The 16,940-nt window shown below is 43.4% G+C and overlaps 2 protein-coding genes across 3 annotated transcripts in view; both read left to right on the forward strand.

The window, feature by feature from the left end:
* The first annotated feature begins 2,173 nt into the window (after nt 1-2,173).
* LOC144098959 (3-oxoacyl-[acyl-carrier-protein] synthase, mitochondrial) lies at nt 2,174-6,190 on the forward strand. The gene is made up of 2 exons (XM_077631948.1): nt 2,174-2,312; nt 4,622-6,190. The coding sequence occupies exons 1-2, from the start codon at nt 2,295-2,297 to the stop codon at nt 5,963-5,965; spliced, it is 1,362 nt and encodes a 453-aa protein (XP_077488074.1). The 5' UTR covers nt 2,174-2,294; the 3' UTR covers nt 5,966-6,190.
* A 177-nt stretch (nt 6,191-6,367) lies between these two features.
* eIF2Bdelta (eukaryotic translation initiation factor 2B subunit delta) overlaps nt 6,368-16,940 on the forward strand; it is a 34,288-nt gene continuing 23,715 nt past the window's right edge. The window contains exons 1-5 of one of the 2 annotated variants that reach the window (XM_077631947.1): nt 6,368-6,443; nt 6,939-6,988; nt 7,677-8,804; nt 9,242-9,284; nt 11,484-11,708. In XM_077631947.1, the coding sequence (XP_077488073.1) occupies nt 6,977-6,988; nt 7,677-8,804; nt 9,242-9,284; nt 11,484-11,708 (1,408 nt within the window). In that variant the 5' untranslated portion in view covers nt 6,368-6,443; nt 6,939-6,976. Of the gene's footprint in view, nt 6,444-6,902; nt 6,989-7,676; nt 8,805-9,241; nt 9,285-11,483; nt 11,709-16,940 lie in introns of both variants that reach the window. The other variant, XM_077631946.1, reaches the window with a different exon arrangement.

The raw sequence follows: 16,940 nt of genomic DNA on the forward strand, positions 1-16,940 counted from the left end.
TCCATAATGGAGTTCATTCAGAGAGGTATAGACAAACGCGAGGTGTACCGCAAGGAGCTGTTCTTTCTCCTGTGCTCTTTAATATTCTGTTAAGCTTAATTCCTCTCCACCGCCATGTACGCACTTACGTCTATGCGGACGACATTGCGTTTTTTGCTGCTGCGCCGGATATACATTCTCTGTATGGTCTGTTGCAGTCATATATGAACACACTTGAGCACTGGTTCAGCGCATTACACCTGAAGTTAAATGTTGGCAAGTGCGCTACTCTTGTTTTCCCTCTATTCACTCCTGTAGTGGTCTCTCTCACTTACCAGTTAAAAATAATACCGCAGGTTCAATCCCTAAAATACCTAGGGGTCATTTATGACAACAAACTCACCTGGCGACCTCACATTGACCATGTCGCGGTGAAAGGGGCTCGTGCCGTGGGCATGTTACGGAGATTATGTCATCCCCGGTACGGCATGCGCAGAGATGCGCTATTAATGATCTACATAATGTATGTCAGGCCAATTTTAGAATTTGGATCAGTGTTGTTTTGAGGCTCGGCTACATATAAACTTCGCCCTCTCGTCCTTTTAGAGAGGGAAGCACTTCGCATGTGCCTCGGCCTTCCAAAATTTGTGGCTATCAATGTGCTGTACCTTGAAGCCCGCATTCCGTCTCTTTTATCACGACTTCAATTTTTAACTGTGCAAACTTACCTCAGGATCTATGAATCCCATTTCCACCGTTCCCAAAGCATTTTCTGTTCTCAGCCGACCTCCTTTTTTGGTGTCCCCTGGTCTCGTTTCAATTCCCCTCAGGTAGTGTTTGTGCAAAGATTACTTCAGCCTTTAGATGTAAACATTTATGATATCCTTCCTGCGCTTCGGAATGGGCCCACTATCCACATTGTTTCCGACGACATATTCCCAAAAAATGCAAAACTTTTGCCACCGAGTATTCTAAATGGTCTTCTAGAAGATCATCTGAGGACCCTACCAACAGATATAGCAATAGCCACTGATGCATCGCAATGCAATGAAAAAGCAGGTGTGGGAATATTTTGCTCGCATTTAGACTGGTCCTTTTCTCTGCGCCTTCCAGATTTCACCCCTATTTTTCAAGCAGAGTTTCTAGCAGTTGTGCTTGCTCTACGCAAGCTAGACTCCTATATTACAGCAGTTGCAGTAATTACTGATTCTTTATCTTTGTGTTCGTCCCTCGCTGCACAGGTTGACGGTCCCATTTTATCAACTTTCTTATCCCTACTTCCTCCGCATTTGAGCCTTGTTCATTTAGTATGGGTTCCCGGCCACAGCAGTGTGACAGTAAATGAGATTGCTGATAATCTCGCAAAGGCTTCCCTCAGCGGCCCCGTGTTGCCAATCATCCCGGCTACAGCCTACATTACAGCATCTAGATTTCGGCGACTTGCGTTTTTAAGCACGCAAGACACATCACTTTTAACATCGGCGGATTATGAGCACCTTAAATATTATTGGAACAGGAAAATTTGTTGCTCTCGGCAGCTTGAGGTATCACTGACGAGGCTACGCTGCCGCATCCCCCCTCTAAATTTCTATTTACACAAGTCGGGTTTGGCGCTCTCTTCTCTTTGTGCATTTTGCCGTGAGCCAGAATCTATTGAACATTTTTGGCTGTATTGTCGCCGATTCAACTCACTGAGAAAAAGGTTGCTGGAGGAGCCCTTGCAGCATCTTGGCCTTAATTTGAGCAGCCCGCTCTTGCTATCATTTGGCGCCACCACATTTGGGTTCAGCCACAGATCTGTTTGCACCGCGGTTCAAAATTTCCTGATAGAATCTCACCGACTACCTTGCTAAGTGTACCAACCTTTTCTTTTCTATCAATTATTACATTTTGACTAAACCATTAATATTTAATCACTCTCTTTATTATTATTCTTAAAATTTTAAAATCAAAACACTCATCCCTTTTCTGTTCATGACGAAAAATTCACCGGTGTTGCGCTCCCACGTGCATTTCCTTTTTGTTAACTGCGTTCCGGTGAATAGCCACCCGATTCTTGGCCGATCCCCCAGTGTGGGTATGTGCCATCTTTTGATAGGCTAACAACAACAACAACAACAACAACTTCGACCACCTGACACGTTAGTGTTTTCATTCAGTTTCGGTTTCGTTTTCAACCACGTAATAGTACGTCTGGCAACTAAATTTTGACATGGCTGCGCGCTTGCTTCTTTGCAGTTCTCTGGCGCCTAGTTTTCGTTTCTGGAAGCAGTTGAAGTTCAACTACTGAACAGCCTCTTCCAGAAGCTATTGAAATGCAATTTCGACGTTCGGCAAGTCCTTCTTTGAATTGTTATGGCGGGACAATGGGCCAAACGTCGTTTTCTGTTATAATTTGCAAATGCTGGCGTTCAGTAATGAACGGCGCACAGTAGCAGTTTCTGCCCCTTCCCTATAGCCGACAGTGATTGCAGATTGTGAACCTATTTCTTCAGTTCATTGCTGCGGACGGCATTTTAATTGCACTGTCTGCTTGTGACGGAACGCCACCAAATGGTAGAGAGCAGTTAAATGTCGTTTTGCAGAGGAACGTGCATAATGCGCGCATGAAATTTCGCTAATTGTGTTTGTTATGGGAGCCAACTTGCGGATGATTTCATCATTTTCAGAAGGGTTGTGGGACTTGGAACAGCAGCATTAGCAACAGCAGAATTGGTATTAATGGTAACAATTGCAATGACGATAAGGGACTAGTTCAGCTGTCCCCTAGCTCCAGCCGTCAGCAATTCCATTTCCCAATTACAGTGAGTTATTTAAGTAGTAAAACGAAAAAAAGAATAAAAAGAGGCCAATCAGAAGAAAAGTTATTTCCACTAATTTTTTCCAATTTGCTGATTTGTAAAATAACGATATTGTCAACGGAAAATAACGAATGCAACCACTACAGACAGCAAAAAGTTTGAATGCGTGTATTTTCACTTCTCTGTGAATATTGAAGGGAGCTATTTTTGAAATGATGCGTAATAGTTCACAGGCCTAGTTCATTACGTGCTCCCAAGTATTTGTCACATCTAGTCAATGCCTGTAAAATTTATATTGGCACCTTAGAAGAGACAAACATATGCGTGGCAAAACAATTGGCATCACTGATATTTCAAAATAGCAGCCTTGCTTAAATAGTGCATTAAAATTTTGCATTACCTATAAGGAGCTATACTTTGACACTATATGGATATTTCACATGCAAAACAGTACTCAATACGATCGGACAGCATTAAGAATGCCATAAACTTGATTGTGCCATGACCAGAAAAGAACGTCAAAGGGAGAGTGCTACCGCTTAGTACAGAGCATGCATAAGCATATACAACCTTTCCTATTATATAATGTCCAAGCATGCATTAGTAATCCATCCTATTAAAAACCAGCGCTAAAAAGCACAGACAGAGCTAGGACGAGACGAGACACACGGAAGGCGCTGAACTTACAACTTCCGTGTGTCTCGTCTCGTCCTCTCTCTGTGTTTTTAGCGCTGGTGTTTAATACAGTGGATCAACACCAACTTGCCCAATCCTCAGTTCTATGCATTAGTAAGACTACATCATAAAAGCAACTTTTCTGAAGAAGTCTAACCCATAATAACTGACTGTTAAAAATATATAATCTCAGATACGTGAACCCAAAAAATAAATTAAACATTCTTTGCAGTGATCACATAGCTAGTGTGACTTTTGAAAGCATTTACTTATATGACGTTGGAAAACAAGGAAGGAAGAATAACAGCTGGACTTTTTACTTCACAGAAGTTGAAGATGATAAGCTTACTGTCTTCTAGTCTAGCTCCTGTAGCATCAGTTTAATATTTGATGAGAGCATGATTTGGGTTGGTACTTGCCTCTGTGTAGGGTTTAGGATGCGAGATTCGTGCTGTCACCAATGTATGGAAGAATGTTTAGTGAAGTTTGCATTGTTTCTGTGCAATAGTTTATTTACAGTTGCAGATTGCACAAGGAGTGTTCAGTAAATTTTGCCTCGTGGACTGTGAACTTTTTCATATTTAGTGACAGAATTGAAAAATATTACATTCAGTTAAAAAGTTTTAAATATCCTCCTTCCTAAAACCACATCGCTGTATATTGTAGTTCATACTACGGGCATCCACTTCCGCCACCAGTGCACTCTGCGTGCATTCCATGATAGAAGAATGAAGGTGGCTGTTGACAACAGCAGCAATACACAAAAAAGATATATAAGAGTGCAGTCAAAATAGACCTCTGTGGTGCACTACTACTAAGTTGAGTTCTTCGCTTTTAACAGGCCCGAAAGGAAGTTACCGACTGCAGTTGATGTAATTAAACAGAGACAGGAAAGGGATACGGAAGCCATAGTGATGACGAAACGTAATCAAGTAATAAACTGCTATGAATGCGGCTCCCATCTGTGCGCATTGTTTCCTCCCTTTTGAACATCTTTTTTATGCTGCACTAATGTTGTAAAAATTAAATGAAGCTGCCTGAAAGCTTGTTTTATGGAGTCGTGATGTTTCTCTCTATGAAATGAGTTCTTATAAAATGCAATTATTAATTTAGTATATATGCAATAGCAATGTGCAACACATATTAATGTATGCTCACTATTGCAGGTCTGGCGGCAGCTACGCCGCCCTGTTTGTGACCTTCGAAGAAGAGCCTCTAGCAAGAGCAGCGAAAAGACAAGAAGAGTTGTCGTCACTGGGTTGGGCTTAGTCACACCTTTGGGAGCTGATGTCAAGACCTCATGGAGCCGGCTTATACAGTCTCAAAGTGGCATAGTTCGGCTCGGTAAAGAGTTTGATGGTATCCCCAGCCAGATAGCTGGCCGCGTTCCAACAGACGCTTCCCAGAACCCTGCACCATTTAATGTGCACAAATTCGTTTCCAAGTCAGAGCTGCGGAGCATTCCAATGGCAACTGTGTATGCCATGGCAGCAGCAAAAGAAGCTCTAGATAACGCCCGGTGGCACCCTAATGCAGACACTGACTGTAGGAGTACAGGAGTAGCAATTGGTATGGCCATGTCTGATTTAGATTACATCATTGACAGCGGGATAACATTTAGGCAGAAGGGCTACAGCAAAGTGAGCCCATATTTCGTGCCAAGGATTCTCACAAACATGGCTTCTGGACACATAAGTATTCAGCACAAGTTGCGAGGACCCAACCACTCAGTTGCGACAGCTTGTACAACGGGCCTGCATGCTATAGGTGATGCATTCAGCTTCATACAACGTGGGTACGCTGACGTCATGGTGTGCGGGGGCACGGAGGCCAGTGTGTCGCCCATCAGTGTTGCTGCCTTTGCGAGGATGCGAGCTCTGAGCACCGCTGAAGACCCGGCTAAAGCCTCGAGACCTTTTGACAAGGACAGGGAGGGCTTCGTCGTATCTGAAGGATCTGCCATCCTTGTGTTGGAGGAACTGGAACATGCAATCTCTAGAGGAGCAAACATTCATGCCGAGATATTGGGGTACGGGCTCTCTGGGGATGGCTTTCACATTACAGCTTCTGCGGGTGACGGCGAGGGTGCGTACACGAGCATGCAATCCGCTCTGAGGGACGCTGGTGTTGATATTCAGGAGGTCAGTTACGTGAATGCCCATGCAACGTCAACACCGATTGGCGATGCTGCTGAAGCGGCGGCAATCCACCGCCTTTTCGGCAGCAGTGTTCGCAGCGTTGCCGTGTCTGCGACCAAGGGTTCCACGGGCCATCTGTTGGGAGCAGCCGGTGCCATGGAAAGCGTGTTTGTGGTGCTCGCCGTTCGTGATGCCGTGATTCCGCCTACTCTGAACCTCGAACATCCGGATGTTGGTGTTGACCTCGACTTTGTGGCTCTCCGGTCGAGGCCGTGGGAAACCACAGATGCCGCCAGGAGGGTTGCGATTAAAAACTCCTTTGGGTTTGGTGGTACAAACGGTTCACTAGTAATAGCTGAGTACAGGAAATAGTGTTCATGTAAAGGAACAAGATTTTAACATTCTACGTGTCGTTTGGGTCATTCGTTCTGTTCGTAAACACATGCGCAGTCAAAAGCTGTGTTGATTTACTAGCTGTTTGCAACGAAAGTTAGAAGGGACGAAGTTCGGATTATACAATGAAGTACATTCGATAAATGAGATGTATTCGCGAACTGTACCGCAGAGAAGGAAATAAAACATCTTTGAAACAGCCTCTCTATGGACTATATTTTGTGGTTGTCTGTGTCTGTTGCGGCGAAATTTTCACGGCTTGATATCGAAATGCCGTATCAAGTGAAGGCTGGCACCGGTATCTTTAGCCTTGTGCTGTTTCACGTTATTTCTAAACTTTCTCGTTCTTTTCCGTTGTCGCCTTCTGGCCATCTAGCAACGCCAGCCATCGTAAGCCAAGTCGAGTCCTAATGTCTGCCGTTGTTCCTCGCGTTCTCTGTAAAGTTGAGTAACGCCAGTAAGTTCGAGCACTTCTTCAGAGCTTCTAAAGCGCATTAATATTAGAGATAGCGAGAAATTTATATTGAATTGTTTGCATAACCTCTACAGTGTTATCAATTTGCGGACTTGCAACATCGCGTTGTGATTGCATTTTATTGAAGCTGGCATGTGGCACACTCGCTTCTGAAATATTTTGTAGGTCCGACAAGAGCATACTTATGTGCAAGCGTGTAGTTTAATATTAGCTGGTTTACATGTTACCGTAGAGCGGCATATTCATTTTGTATATCAAAAGTAGTCCAGGAAGCCTGTAGATGGTTGGCATAACATTTATAATGTGCCGCGTTTGTGGTCATCGGCATATGGTTGCGCTGTGATTTGACAGTCTTGGCGTCAGTGTTAAGTTTTTACATTTTGTAGCAAAGTGTTCACATCAAGCTGGGTTGCGGGTGCTTTGTGTTGTATTGCTTCGCAGTTTGTGTGTCGTCATGGCATGAAACTTCTTTGACAGTCCATCGTCAAGTCGGGGTAGCTTTCCCCTCGGCAGTCATGGAAACATCGGTAAACTAGTATTCCCTAAGCATTCCTGCTTGCAATCTTAATGCCTGGCGCATGAACGACTCCTTTAACCCGCAGCTATATGTTTTGCCTGTACTAGCCGTACTCACACGTTTGCGCAATGCTTGGCATGCCCTTTTATAATATCTTAGCTCTCATTTAAGTGCGCTATGTAATGCACTAACGCTAGTCGATGGTGGCCGCAATGTAGCCCTGGCAAAAAAAAATATATATATATATTCTTTGCCTATACCTGTTTTGCTTCTTGCTTGCGGCCGTTGTGCTTTAAGTATCGGCGGCTGTAGAGTGGAAGCATTTTGTGTAGAGTTCGTTGACTGTTTAATGTTAGTCCTTGTAGGCATTCCTGATCGGAAGCCACAGAAGCAGCTTAATTTTTTTTTTTAGCAGGTGTCAACAAACTAAGTTAGAAAACAACTTAGAAATGTCCATAGTAGCAGCCCCGATGACTCTTTACTACTTTGAAATGTGTAACGAAGGAGACTTGAGATTGAAGCTACAGTTTGCTAGAGAAATCTCTTGTTTTTGCATGTTTTAGTGCATGGTCCTGGATACAGGAACTTTTCAGCTGTCTTCATTCAGAAAAGTATTTCTACTTTTTGCTCACTTTCAATCTCGAATGTTTCAGTTTCATCCAGCCATGTCTTTTATGAATGTTTGCCTTTGTTTGTAGCTCTCTCAACCAAAGCAAAAGAAGAAGAAGAAGAAGCAGTCTGCTCAGAAAGGAGTTCAGACAGTGTCAAAAGACACATCGCAAACAGGCAAAAGCCAGTCAAATTCTGTAGAGGCCAAAGCACACCCAGTGCCACAACCAACCGCTGTCAAAAAGAATAGCACCCAAGAAAGTGACACTCAATCAGTTGCTAGAGTGGTGCTTACTAAAGTGCCACAACAGAGTGAGAGGCAACCACAAAGTGTGCCGCTTGTGGAAGCTTCAGTAGGTCAGAAAAAGAAGAAGAAAAAGAAAAAGAAGAAACCAAAGCAGCTGTCTGAACAGCAAGGAGCAGAGTCTGTTCCAGAAAAGCCTGCCGAGACCGCCGAATCGGGCTGCTGCAAACTAAAAAACCTCAAGGAGATTACCTGTCTCGAGCTGATCTGCCCTCACTCAAGCAAGCCAGCAGCTAAAGCATTCTCGGCTCAAGGCTCGAATGCAGCGGCAGCTGCTCCAGCTTCGTCAAAGTTTTCTCAATCTGAGGTCGCCCCAAACAGCCTTACCCAGAGCCACCTGGAGAGCCTGTCAGATGCCATCGTAAAGAGCCTGGCTTCCCTTGATAAGACATCGATCAGCATCACTCTTGTGAACCCTGAAGACAACTCAGTGGTTGATGAAAAAATTGTCCACACTCTGCAGGACCCATCGGCTGGCCCAGACTCTGAAATTGTCATCGACATATGCGGGACAAGTGTGATAGACATTGAAAAGAAGCAGGGTAGCGGGACGAGCAGCATACTGCAGAACTCTGGCATGATGCTCTCAGGAGACACTGTTGATGGGAAAAAGACTGGCAAGAAGAACAAGGGCAGTAGCATGACAAAAGCAGTGAACAATCACGTTGCGTTGGATGGTGACAAACATCCCCAAGAACCTGAAGGGAAGGCTCCGAAAGTTCTTCAGAAACAGCCAAAGACCAAACCTCCTGCTCCGCAGCCTAATGAAGCATCCCCAGTGCAAGCAAAAAAGGAGAAAGATAGTGCAGTGATTAAGGACGTTGCACCTCCTACTGCAGTAAACAACACAGCACCAAGTGTCACTGCAGAGAAAACGAAGGCACAGTTGAAGGCAGAAAGGAAGGCAGCTTTTGTAAGTTATATTTCAGGCATGCTTACTCGCTGATGATGGCATTGTGATGTTAGGAGCAGTGCCTCAAAAATATCAGAGAAGAACTACGTCCTTGCACTCATTATTGTGGTCACAAGTGCATGGTTTGACTATAGCTGTTGACCAGTTCTCATGACAAGGACTAATCTGTTTCAGATTGTTTTCCTGTCTATAAACACCTTCTTAGCATGATAAAATGTGTTTGTGAAGCCTGTTTTGAATGTGACTCAAACATGTTTTTTGTTTTTATTGGATGCTTTTGAGAGCACTTTACCAAACATACAAGCTCATCCGTGTCTCAGAAGCTTGTTAAATTCAGTTTAATTTGTAATTGTGTGAATTGGGCTGCTTACAGTGTTTTTCTGCTTCTGTGTTCTTAAATTTCATGCATTTCATTTTTCATCTGATATGGCCTCAAGGAAGCTGAAAATGCTGCCCGGCTTGCTGCTCAGAAAGGCGAAGGTGAGGCCATTTTTTTGGAGACAAAAGCTCTTTGAACATAGTCAAGATCCATGAGAGCAGTATGTCCATGAAATTCAAATCAGTAAAGTTATAAACTTATTGAGAAAGACAGTTACGTTTTTCTTTTCCAGTTTGCCACAGCTATTGTATGTGGATACGGACTGAAGCACTTCATAAGAAGTTCATGTGCCTTTCCGTGCTAGTAGGGAGCTTCTTTGCCCCTTAGATTCTACCTACTGCACTGTGAATATTAAAAAAATTTTAAATATGAATTGAGTATCATGCATCAAATAATTCTATTTGTATTTGAAAGCTGGGTCTCAAATGTATTTCAAATATTCAAAAGGACGTCAATATTATAGAGAAATCCAATATCCTGTAGTGCATTCATAAGCATTCATAAGCATTACTTTGCTTGTTTGCAGCGAGACTTGTCTATTTTCACCAACAGTTACACAGCAACTTAGTGGCTCTATGCACCATCTTAGAGGCTTGATGCTCTATAAAAAGCCATACGTTGGCAAAATCACGAGTGCTCACTCGGGCTCACACGAAAAAATTTGGTCAACCTACGAGCTCACTCAAACTCACACTCAGAGGCCCGGGCACACTGGAACTCATGAACTCTAACCCATTTAGGCTCACAACTCACTTGGGCTCACTCAGACTCTCCAGTCATCCTTAGTCAACCACCCGTAGCAACTCGCGTCTCACTGAGACTCGCGACTTGTCAAGGCTCACTCACTCATTTCAATTCGTGACTCATTTGGACTTACTCATTCATTTCAACTCGGGACTCACCTGGGCTCACTCATTTCATCTCACGACTCACCAGGACTCACTCATTTCGACTTACAGCTCATCTGCGCTCACTCATTCGGGCTCACTTGCACATTTCAACTCATAACTCACCCAGGCTCACCTTGACTCGGGAATCTGTATAAGCTCACACACATTAGACAGCTGAATATTTTTTATTCCCAACGGCCCAAGTTACGTGCCTAGATTGGCAAAAAAAGTTGTTAAACACATGGTGATGTGATGAGCTCTTAACTGCAGCTGGCCTGCAGCCAGGCCTGGCTTAAAGGCCTAGAGGCCTGTAGCTGCCACCCACAGGATGTAAATATCTAAGACCGCTGCATGTGTTCTGCAACCTGTTAAAAATAGCAAAGGAAGAACCATAGCAACCGATACAGCAAGCCACAGCTAATATCCATCGAGACCAAGCACAGCGACTAATAAACTTTAGAGTGCACCAAACACAAAAATTACATAACCATGGAACCGTGAAATTGTTCTACATCATCATCTCGGCTGAAAACGTATTATTATGAGTGCACAGGAAACTTGCGTTTATGAACGTGAACACATGCCGAATTGGCATCATGGATTCACTTGGGATCGTGGGAGTGTTCAACCTCACATCATGGACTTGATTGAGCTGATAGGCCCTCACTCTACCAGACTGAACAGGACTCAGATCATGATCTGAATTTGGGCCCACTCTCACCACGACTTGGATCGTGAACTGAATGTGAGTCCGGACTCACTCATGACTTAAATCATCATCTGAAATGAATCTGAGTGAGCCCAAATCAGTTATCGCATGAGTGAGTTCGCTGACCTATGAATTAAAAACAGTGCGTGACATCAATATGCATTTTTTTTCTTAATATAGGTTGGGGTTTCGTTTTCTTGTAAACGTAATTACAATGTTCTGCTTCGAATTTTTTTCTAAACTGCTTCAGGGCCTTTTGTTGTTGTGGCAAGCACAGTGGAATCTTGTTAATCCCAGCTCACCTAATTTCAACTTGCAGTTTACTCAAACTAGTGCTTTGGATCTGTCAACATCAAATGTATTGACAAGGTGCCTTTTAACCTAAGCTCTGCCTAATTCAAACTCCTGCATCTCCTTTGAATTCGAATTAGCGAGAGCTGATTATAGTCATTTTGTCCTCATAAACAAGGATTATATTGGCATACATGATCTTGCTGTTCCAAACCATGCCGTAAGCATAATGCTTCATAATGCATTCTTCAAGAGAGTTAAACGTTCAAGCATATGAAAATAAATACGCTGTTGTGTATTAGTACGTTTGCACATCATGAGTCGATATTGAAAGCAAAATGTCTGTATTCGAGAAACTTGCTATGCTAGCTTCAGCGGAACTGGTGTGACACCTGTTGTCATTCTTGCAGGCAAAGGCGGTGGAGAAAAAAGCAAAGCAGAGCTCAAAGCTGAGAGGAGGGCCCTGCAGGAAGCCCAGCGTGCTGCTAAGACACAGGCAACTGGTGACAAGGCCAGCAAACCTTCTGAGCAAACGCCAGCAGCTGGTGGGCAGGCTGGCACCACAGGTGCATTGCATCCGGCTGGTGCCAAGAAAGTGGATGCGACGAAGCCAGAGCAACGCTCCCCTTCACATGGTAGGTTTCCCCTGAGGTCCACATATGTAACATATTCCCGTGAAACATTGTGTGGAGTGGCATACGAGTCTGAACATCCCAAATCTGCTCTTGGGCTCTGAGGGATGCCACCGTGGAGGGCTCCGGATTAATACCAGCCACCTGATGTTCTTCGACACACACTGACAACACGTAGTACACAGGAGTCTTGTGCATTTCGCTTCCATCAAAATGCAGCCACTGTGGCCGGGATTTGATCCTGCAACCATGTACTTTCCTTTTCAAATTGCCAAGAAGGATCATGAGCGAGAAAAATAAAAAGCAAAAGGGGCAGACGGTATGAATTGCTGTTGTCAACCGAGAACTTGCTTTGAAAGGTTGGACTGCAATTTCCAGGCAAGACCGGATGTGCCCTTAGTCAGTGATATTGCACAGCAGCTATGTCTGTATGTATCAAAGTGAAATATGCAAGAAGCACAAGACTTTTATTGGTTGTGTGCTGAGCACTTTCCCAGGCTTTATATAGATATTTTTTTCTTAGATACTGCCACGACGAAAACAGATTAGCACTGAGACGTCCCACCGGAGCAGCACATAGCAACGCTCGGCGCTGTGGTTACGAACATGCCGGTAACAGAATTGCCAGTTGTGTTCGCGAAGCACGGCATTGCGCCAGCCATACGGTGCGATTTTCGTCGCTCCGGTGACGTCATTGTGCTAATCTTTTTTGTCGCGACTGTACTGCGGAATGTTTAGTTAAAGCAGGAGGGGCATGACGCATTGGGCAGTTCATGTAAAAGAGACAAATTTTATAGAAAAACTAAAATAACAAATGAGAAAGTGATGTTTCAGCTCATTTGTAATATCCATTGATTGGAGAACTTATTTATGAAGGCAAAGCATTCCATTCAAACATAGCTCTTGGACGCAGAAAAGTGCAGAGCTAAACCAGTTGATGTCTTTTCCTGTGTTGTTCTTCGTGTTGTGTACCTTCTGCTGATTTTATTTTGTGTGCTAGTTTTAGGGGAAAGAAAAAATGTTTCTTAAATTTAATTGTTCTGGCGAAAGTTGGTGCCAGCAAATGTTAGTGAGCGTGGCTAGTCCTTGTGCTATGAATGCTTATACCCATGCCACTTCGATGACCCCTGACTCAGTGGATGTTGAATTCAATTTGGATTGGTTGGTGCCACACGATTCTTGATAACCGTTGAAATCGATGGGGATGAACTCATTGGAGGCTCGTCGATGACTGTTGGTGATTCTCTGATAGATAACTGTTGGCGAACTAAGAAAAAATAAAATATAACTACCTTAGTGTGTAAACTGTAGACCATGTTAACCCGTGGGCAGATGAGTTTTTGTTATCCAGGCAAAAGGACCTTTCTACAAACTGTCGGCTGTAAACAAACTGATGCCATCCTTTTATGTGCCTTGTCGCTGTGTTTAGCCCATTCTATCCTCTTTATGGTGCTGAGAAACAGTGGTCAGCAAAAGTGCATTGCCAGTGCTACAGAAATGGTATCTATGGATGGGAAGAGGCAACAACTGACTCGTTGCCAATAGTTAACCCACTGTCACAGTCTGAAGAGTGAAGCGTTTTAATAGCTAGCTTTGTCCAAACAACTTTAGATTAAAAATTGGGCTTACTTTGATATTGTGCTTCACTATGAGCCTCTTATTTACTTCTTGACTGTTAGTGTTTTTGCTAAATATACTTCGCCTAGAGCTGCTCATTATCAACATCAGCAACATCAGTTTGATCTCGTGCACATTTTTCAGTGATCATTGATTGTCGTCATATGGTAGGGGCATGGGGGAATGGCTCTAACAAAATTCAGTGGCCACTGATGCTGCAGGAGTGAGATTGCCCACTCAGATCTTGCTGGGGTTCTGTTGGCAGGCGCAGGTTTATGTTAAAAGAACTATGAAGCATCATTTACCGAGGTTAAGTAAAGTAGAAGTGCAAAAGGTATTCCATCACTCGTCCCCCCCTTCCCCCCCCTTGGAAGAATTTTTAAGCTAGCTTCATTAGCACTGAAGATTCTATGATTAAAAATCATGCTCCTCCTTCCTCAACTCATACACATTGACACCAGGAAAAAGAAAATGAATACGGCTTGTGGACTGCGCCCCTTCTATGTATATGTTACCAGTTGACGTTTGGTTTGCCTACTTCAGGTTTCGCGTCTGTTCCTGCATGTGAGTTTTCGCCTTCCTGCTCATGCGTCGGTCATTACAATTCTCTTCTCGTCTCTTGTTAGCAGAGAAAAACCTGGAGCTAGAGCTGCAACAGCGTGAAGTTAACAGTTCTGGAACTATTGATAGAAATATGAAGCAGTGGCATATCAGTACCATGTGCATGAAGGCATTGACCAAGCTCCTGTGTGTCCAAGGGGTTTGTGCAGCAATAGGAGCAGATGACTTTTGCGGATTCCAGAAGTGTGCCTATGGTGTCGTGGCTGTCATGGCTACAGTGAATGCTAGCTTCTGGTGGCCTGTCACTCACCATGACATCACCATGGCCATGACATGCACCGTTTAGAAAAATAGTTCCGTAAACTATAACTACATGAAGATCAACCAGCCCACAATTTTTAAAAAACACTGTTCTTTACATATTAATAATAAATCACCGGCTCTGTTACAATGACTCGTACTTAGTGCAAATCCTCAGAAGAATTTCTTCTACACATTAAGAATATTTGTTCTACACATTAAGAACATTTGCCAGCAATCTTTGAACCTATGTCGTAGTCCTTTTCAGGAATCACAACGTGCCGAGTGATGAGGAAGATATAGCTGATGTGTATACTTCCACCAAGTTAGTTTATTTGTAAGCATAACTTCAAGACACTTGCACAGTTTCACCTCTGACATATTTTTATTATTATTATTGCTGTTAAAGAAAGAAATAGGATTACAGTAAACCCTTGATAATTCAAACTCAGTTAATTCAAAATGCTGGGTAAATCGAAGAATTTCTAAAGTCCCATAATTTACAATGTAAATTTTATTAGATAATTTGATTTGAATCATTGGCCTGCACCAGTCCAGTTAATTCCAATGCCTGATCCTTATTCCACCGCAAACTTGGTGAAGCAACAGCCGTTCAGCGCCATGAGGCGGCATCACAAAGCAGGGCCAATTCTTGATGTGCGAAGCGCCGCTGTTCTAGTACTTTCAGTACAAAAACCAGTCCATGGTATTGCTCGCAGACTGCTGAAGCATGCGCGTGCAGAGGAGGAAACGTGCTTCACTGCAGTGCACCATGGGATACTGGTTTCAATGTCACGTGCCCTCTGCATTTCATTAAGGCAAGGCCAGACAGGAGGTGGCATAGTATGCACTCGTTGCTCCTCTCCAGCTTAGCAGTGCCCAAGGCAGTGTCTAGCAGAGGCACTGGCATCGAAGCACCTCCCACCGTAGCAGTGTCAGTACATGTCTGATGGTGCAATCATTCTTGGAGTGTGCTTTTGGCAGGTTTACCGCGCACAACGCCAATCTGTTCTCTTCTTTGTGGTGTGCCGTGGTTAGGGGGTAGGTTACCGGTATCTCTGATTGTAATTACTAAGTGTAATTTCTATGTTTGTCCAAAAAAGGTTGTGTATTCTCACAACAAAATTTTCTGCTGGAGTCCGATTTTTTTTTGCTGTGCTCAGTTAGTTAGAATATTTTGCATGGTCCCACTGGCTTCGAGTTAACAAGGTTTTACTTTAACGATTGTTCAGAGCAAAAGCTCTTTATGAGAGGCATTCCGTGGGTATCAGTTGACCCCATCACACGTTTCATTTGCAAACAATGTCTGCTCAGTTTATCGGCAGCAGTACTTAGTCTTCTTTGAGGTTACGTCAAAAGTTCGCAGAAATGGTGCTTGTGCAAGATAGCACACATACACGAAGCTTATTTTAAGAACCAACCGAAATCTTTGTACAAAGTTGAAGTGTGCACCAACTTGATTGTGTCATGTCCCACTTGGTTATGTCTGTCATAGTTCAAGGAGGCAGTCTGCTACAATTATGTTGATGGTGTGATGAGGAGGAGGCGGAGTGCACAGGCAAATGGGGCAATATGCTTGCATTGTAAAGACAGCGGTAGAGGGTGAGAGGTGGTACGGAGAATGTGTGTGTGTACACATAGTAGATCTCTGTCATATCGACGTCGTACCTTTAAGTGGAAGGTGCAAACGAGTTTCTGTAGGTGCATGCATTGGCGCTGGTGTAAGCTGTATTACAATCAGCACAGGTAATCGGCCCAATATTGCAACAGGATAGTTCCATCCTGGTCCTTTGTAGGGCCGGCCTTTGCCAATATGGTTCCAATGGTGGACCAGTTACCTGTGATGCTTGGATATGGAGGAGTGACGTCACAACACAGATATGAGAATTAGTGTGAGGCATTCCAGACACCAAAGAGCGCTATGAGCTAGTGGTCTGTATACCAGGCTTTCGCTCAGGTTTGTGCAGCTATAGCAAAAACATTTAATAAATTTTTCAGTATCCAACACTATGCTGAAAATTGTACTATGCACCAGTTGAAAATTGCTGGAAAATTTTCTCAGTTGTCTAGTTTTAAGAGAGTCCCTTTTTCAAGCGGTAGTACATAAGGGATGGGATTTAACTTTAACAAACAAACAATAATTATTGCTGGAGGTGATCGGTTACTCTTTTTTTTAAACAAAAACAAGAAAATGATGGTCCTATTGTCCTAGATCTTATGATTCTTTGCTCTAGTAATTTTTTTTTTTAAGACTGTAGCATTGTCGATAAACAATCAAACAGAAATTTCACTGTCAACGGCGCAGCCAAATTGCATATGAATATTAAAAATAAGATTGCTCCTAAAGCCACGACACCTCCCTGAGGTGCACCAGGAGTAACCTGCTACCATTGTTGACGAATGGTTTGTGATGTTGACAACTCTTGCCAACTGTTTCACCAAATAGTATTGAAAGGGAGGCCTGTGCAATACCTTTACATTGCAATTCAAACAACAGTTGTCCCTGGGGCCACCATATCGAGCGCTTTAGAGAAATCTAAAAACAATATGTCTGATAGTACACAACTAGCACACTTCTAAATTCATGTATTTTCTGTGTACATATGTTGCGTGACAGTTGACTTGCCTTTTTGGGAGCCTTGTTGAAAGTTCACTAGCACTTCTTAATGTTCTAAATACTGCTCATATATATCAGTGGCATGCTCTTCAGGGGTTTTTCGCGCACCTGTGGTTATGGCATTGCCGATTTTTTCATTG

This window comes from Amblyomma americanum, chromosome 7, assembly GCF_052857255.1.
Source record: "Amblyomma americanum isolate KBUSLIRL-KWMA chromosome 7, ASM5285725v1, whole genome shotgun sequence".
In the NCBI taxonomy this organism is placed as follows: Eukaryota; Metazoa; Arthropoda; class Arachnida; order Ixodida; family Ixodidae; genus Amblyomma; species Amblyomma americanum.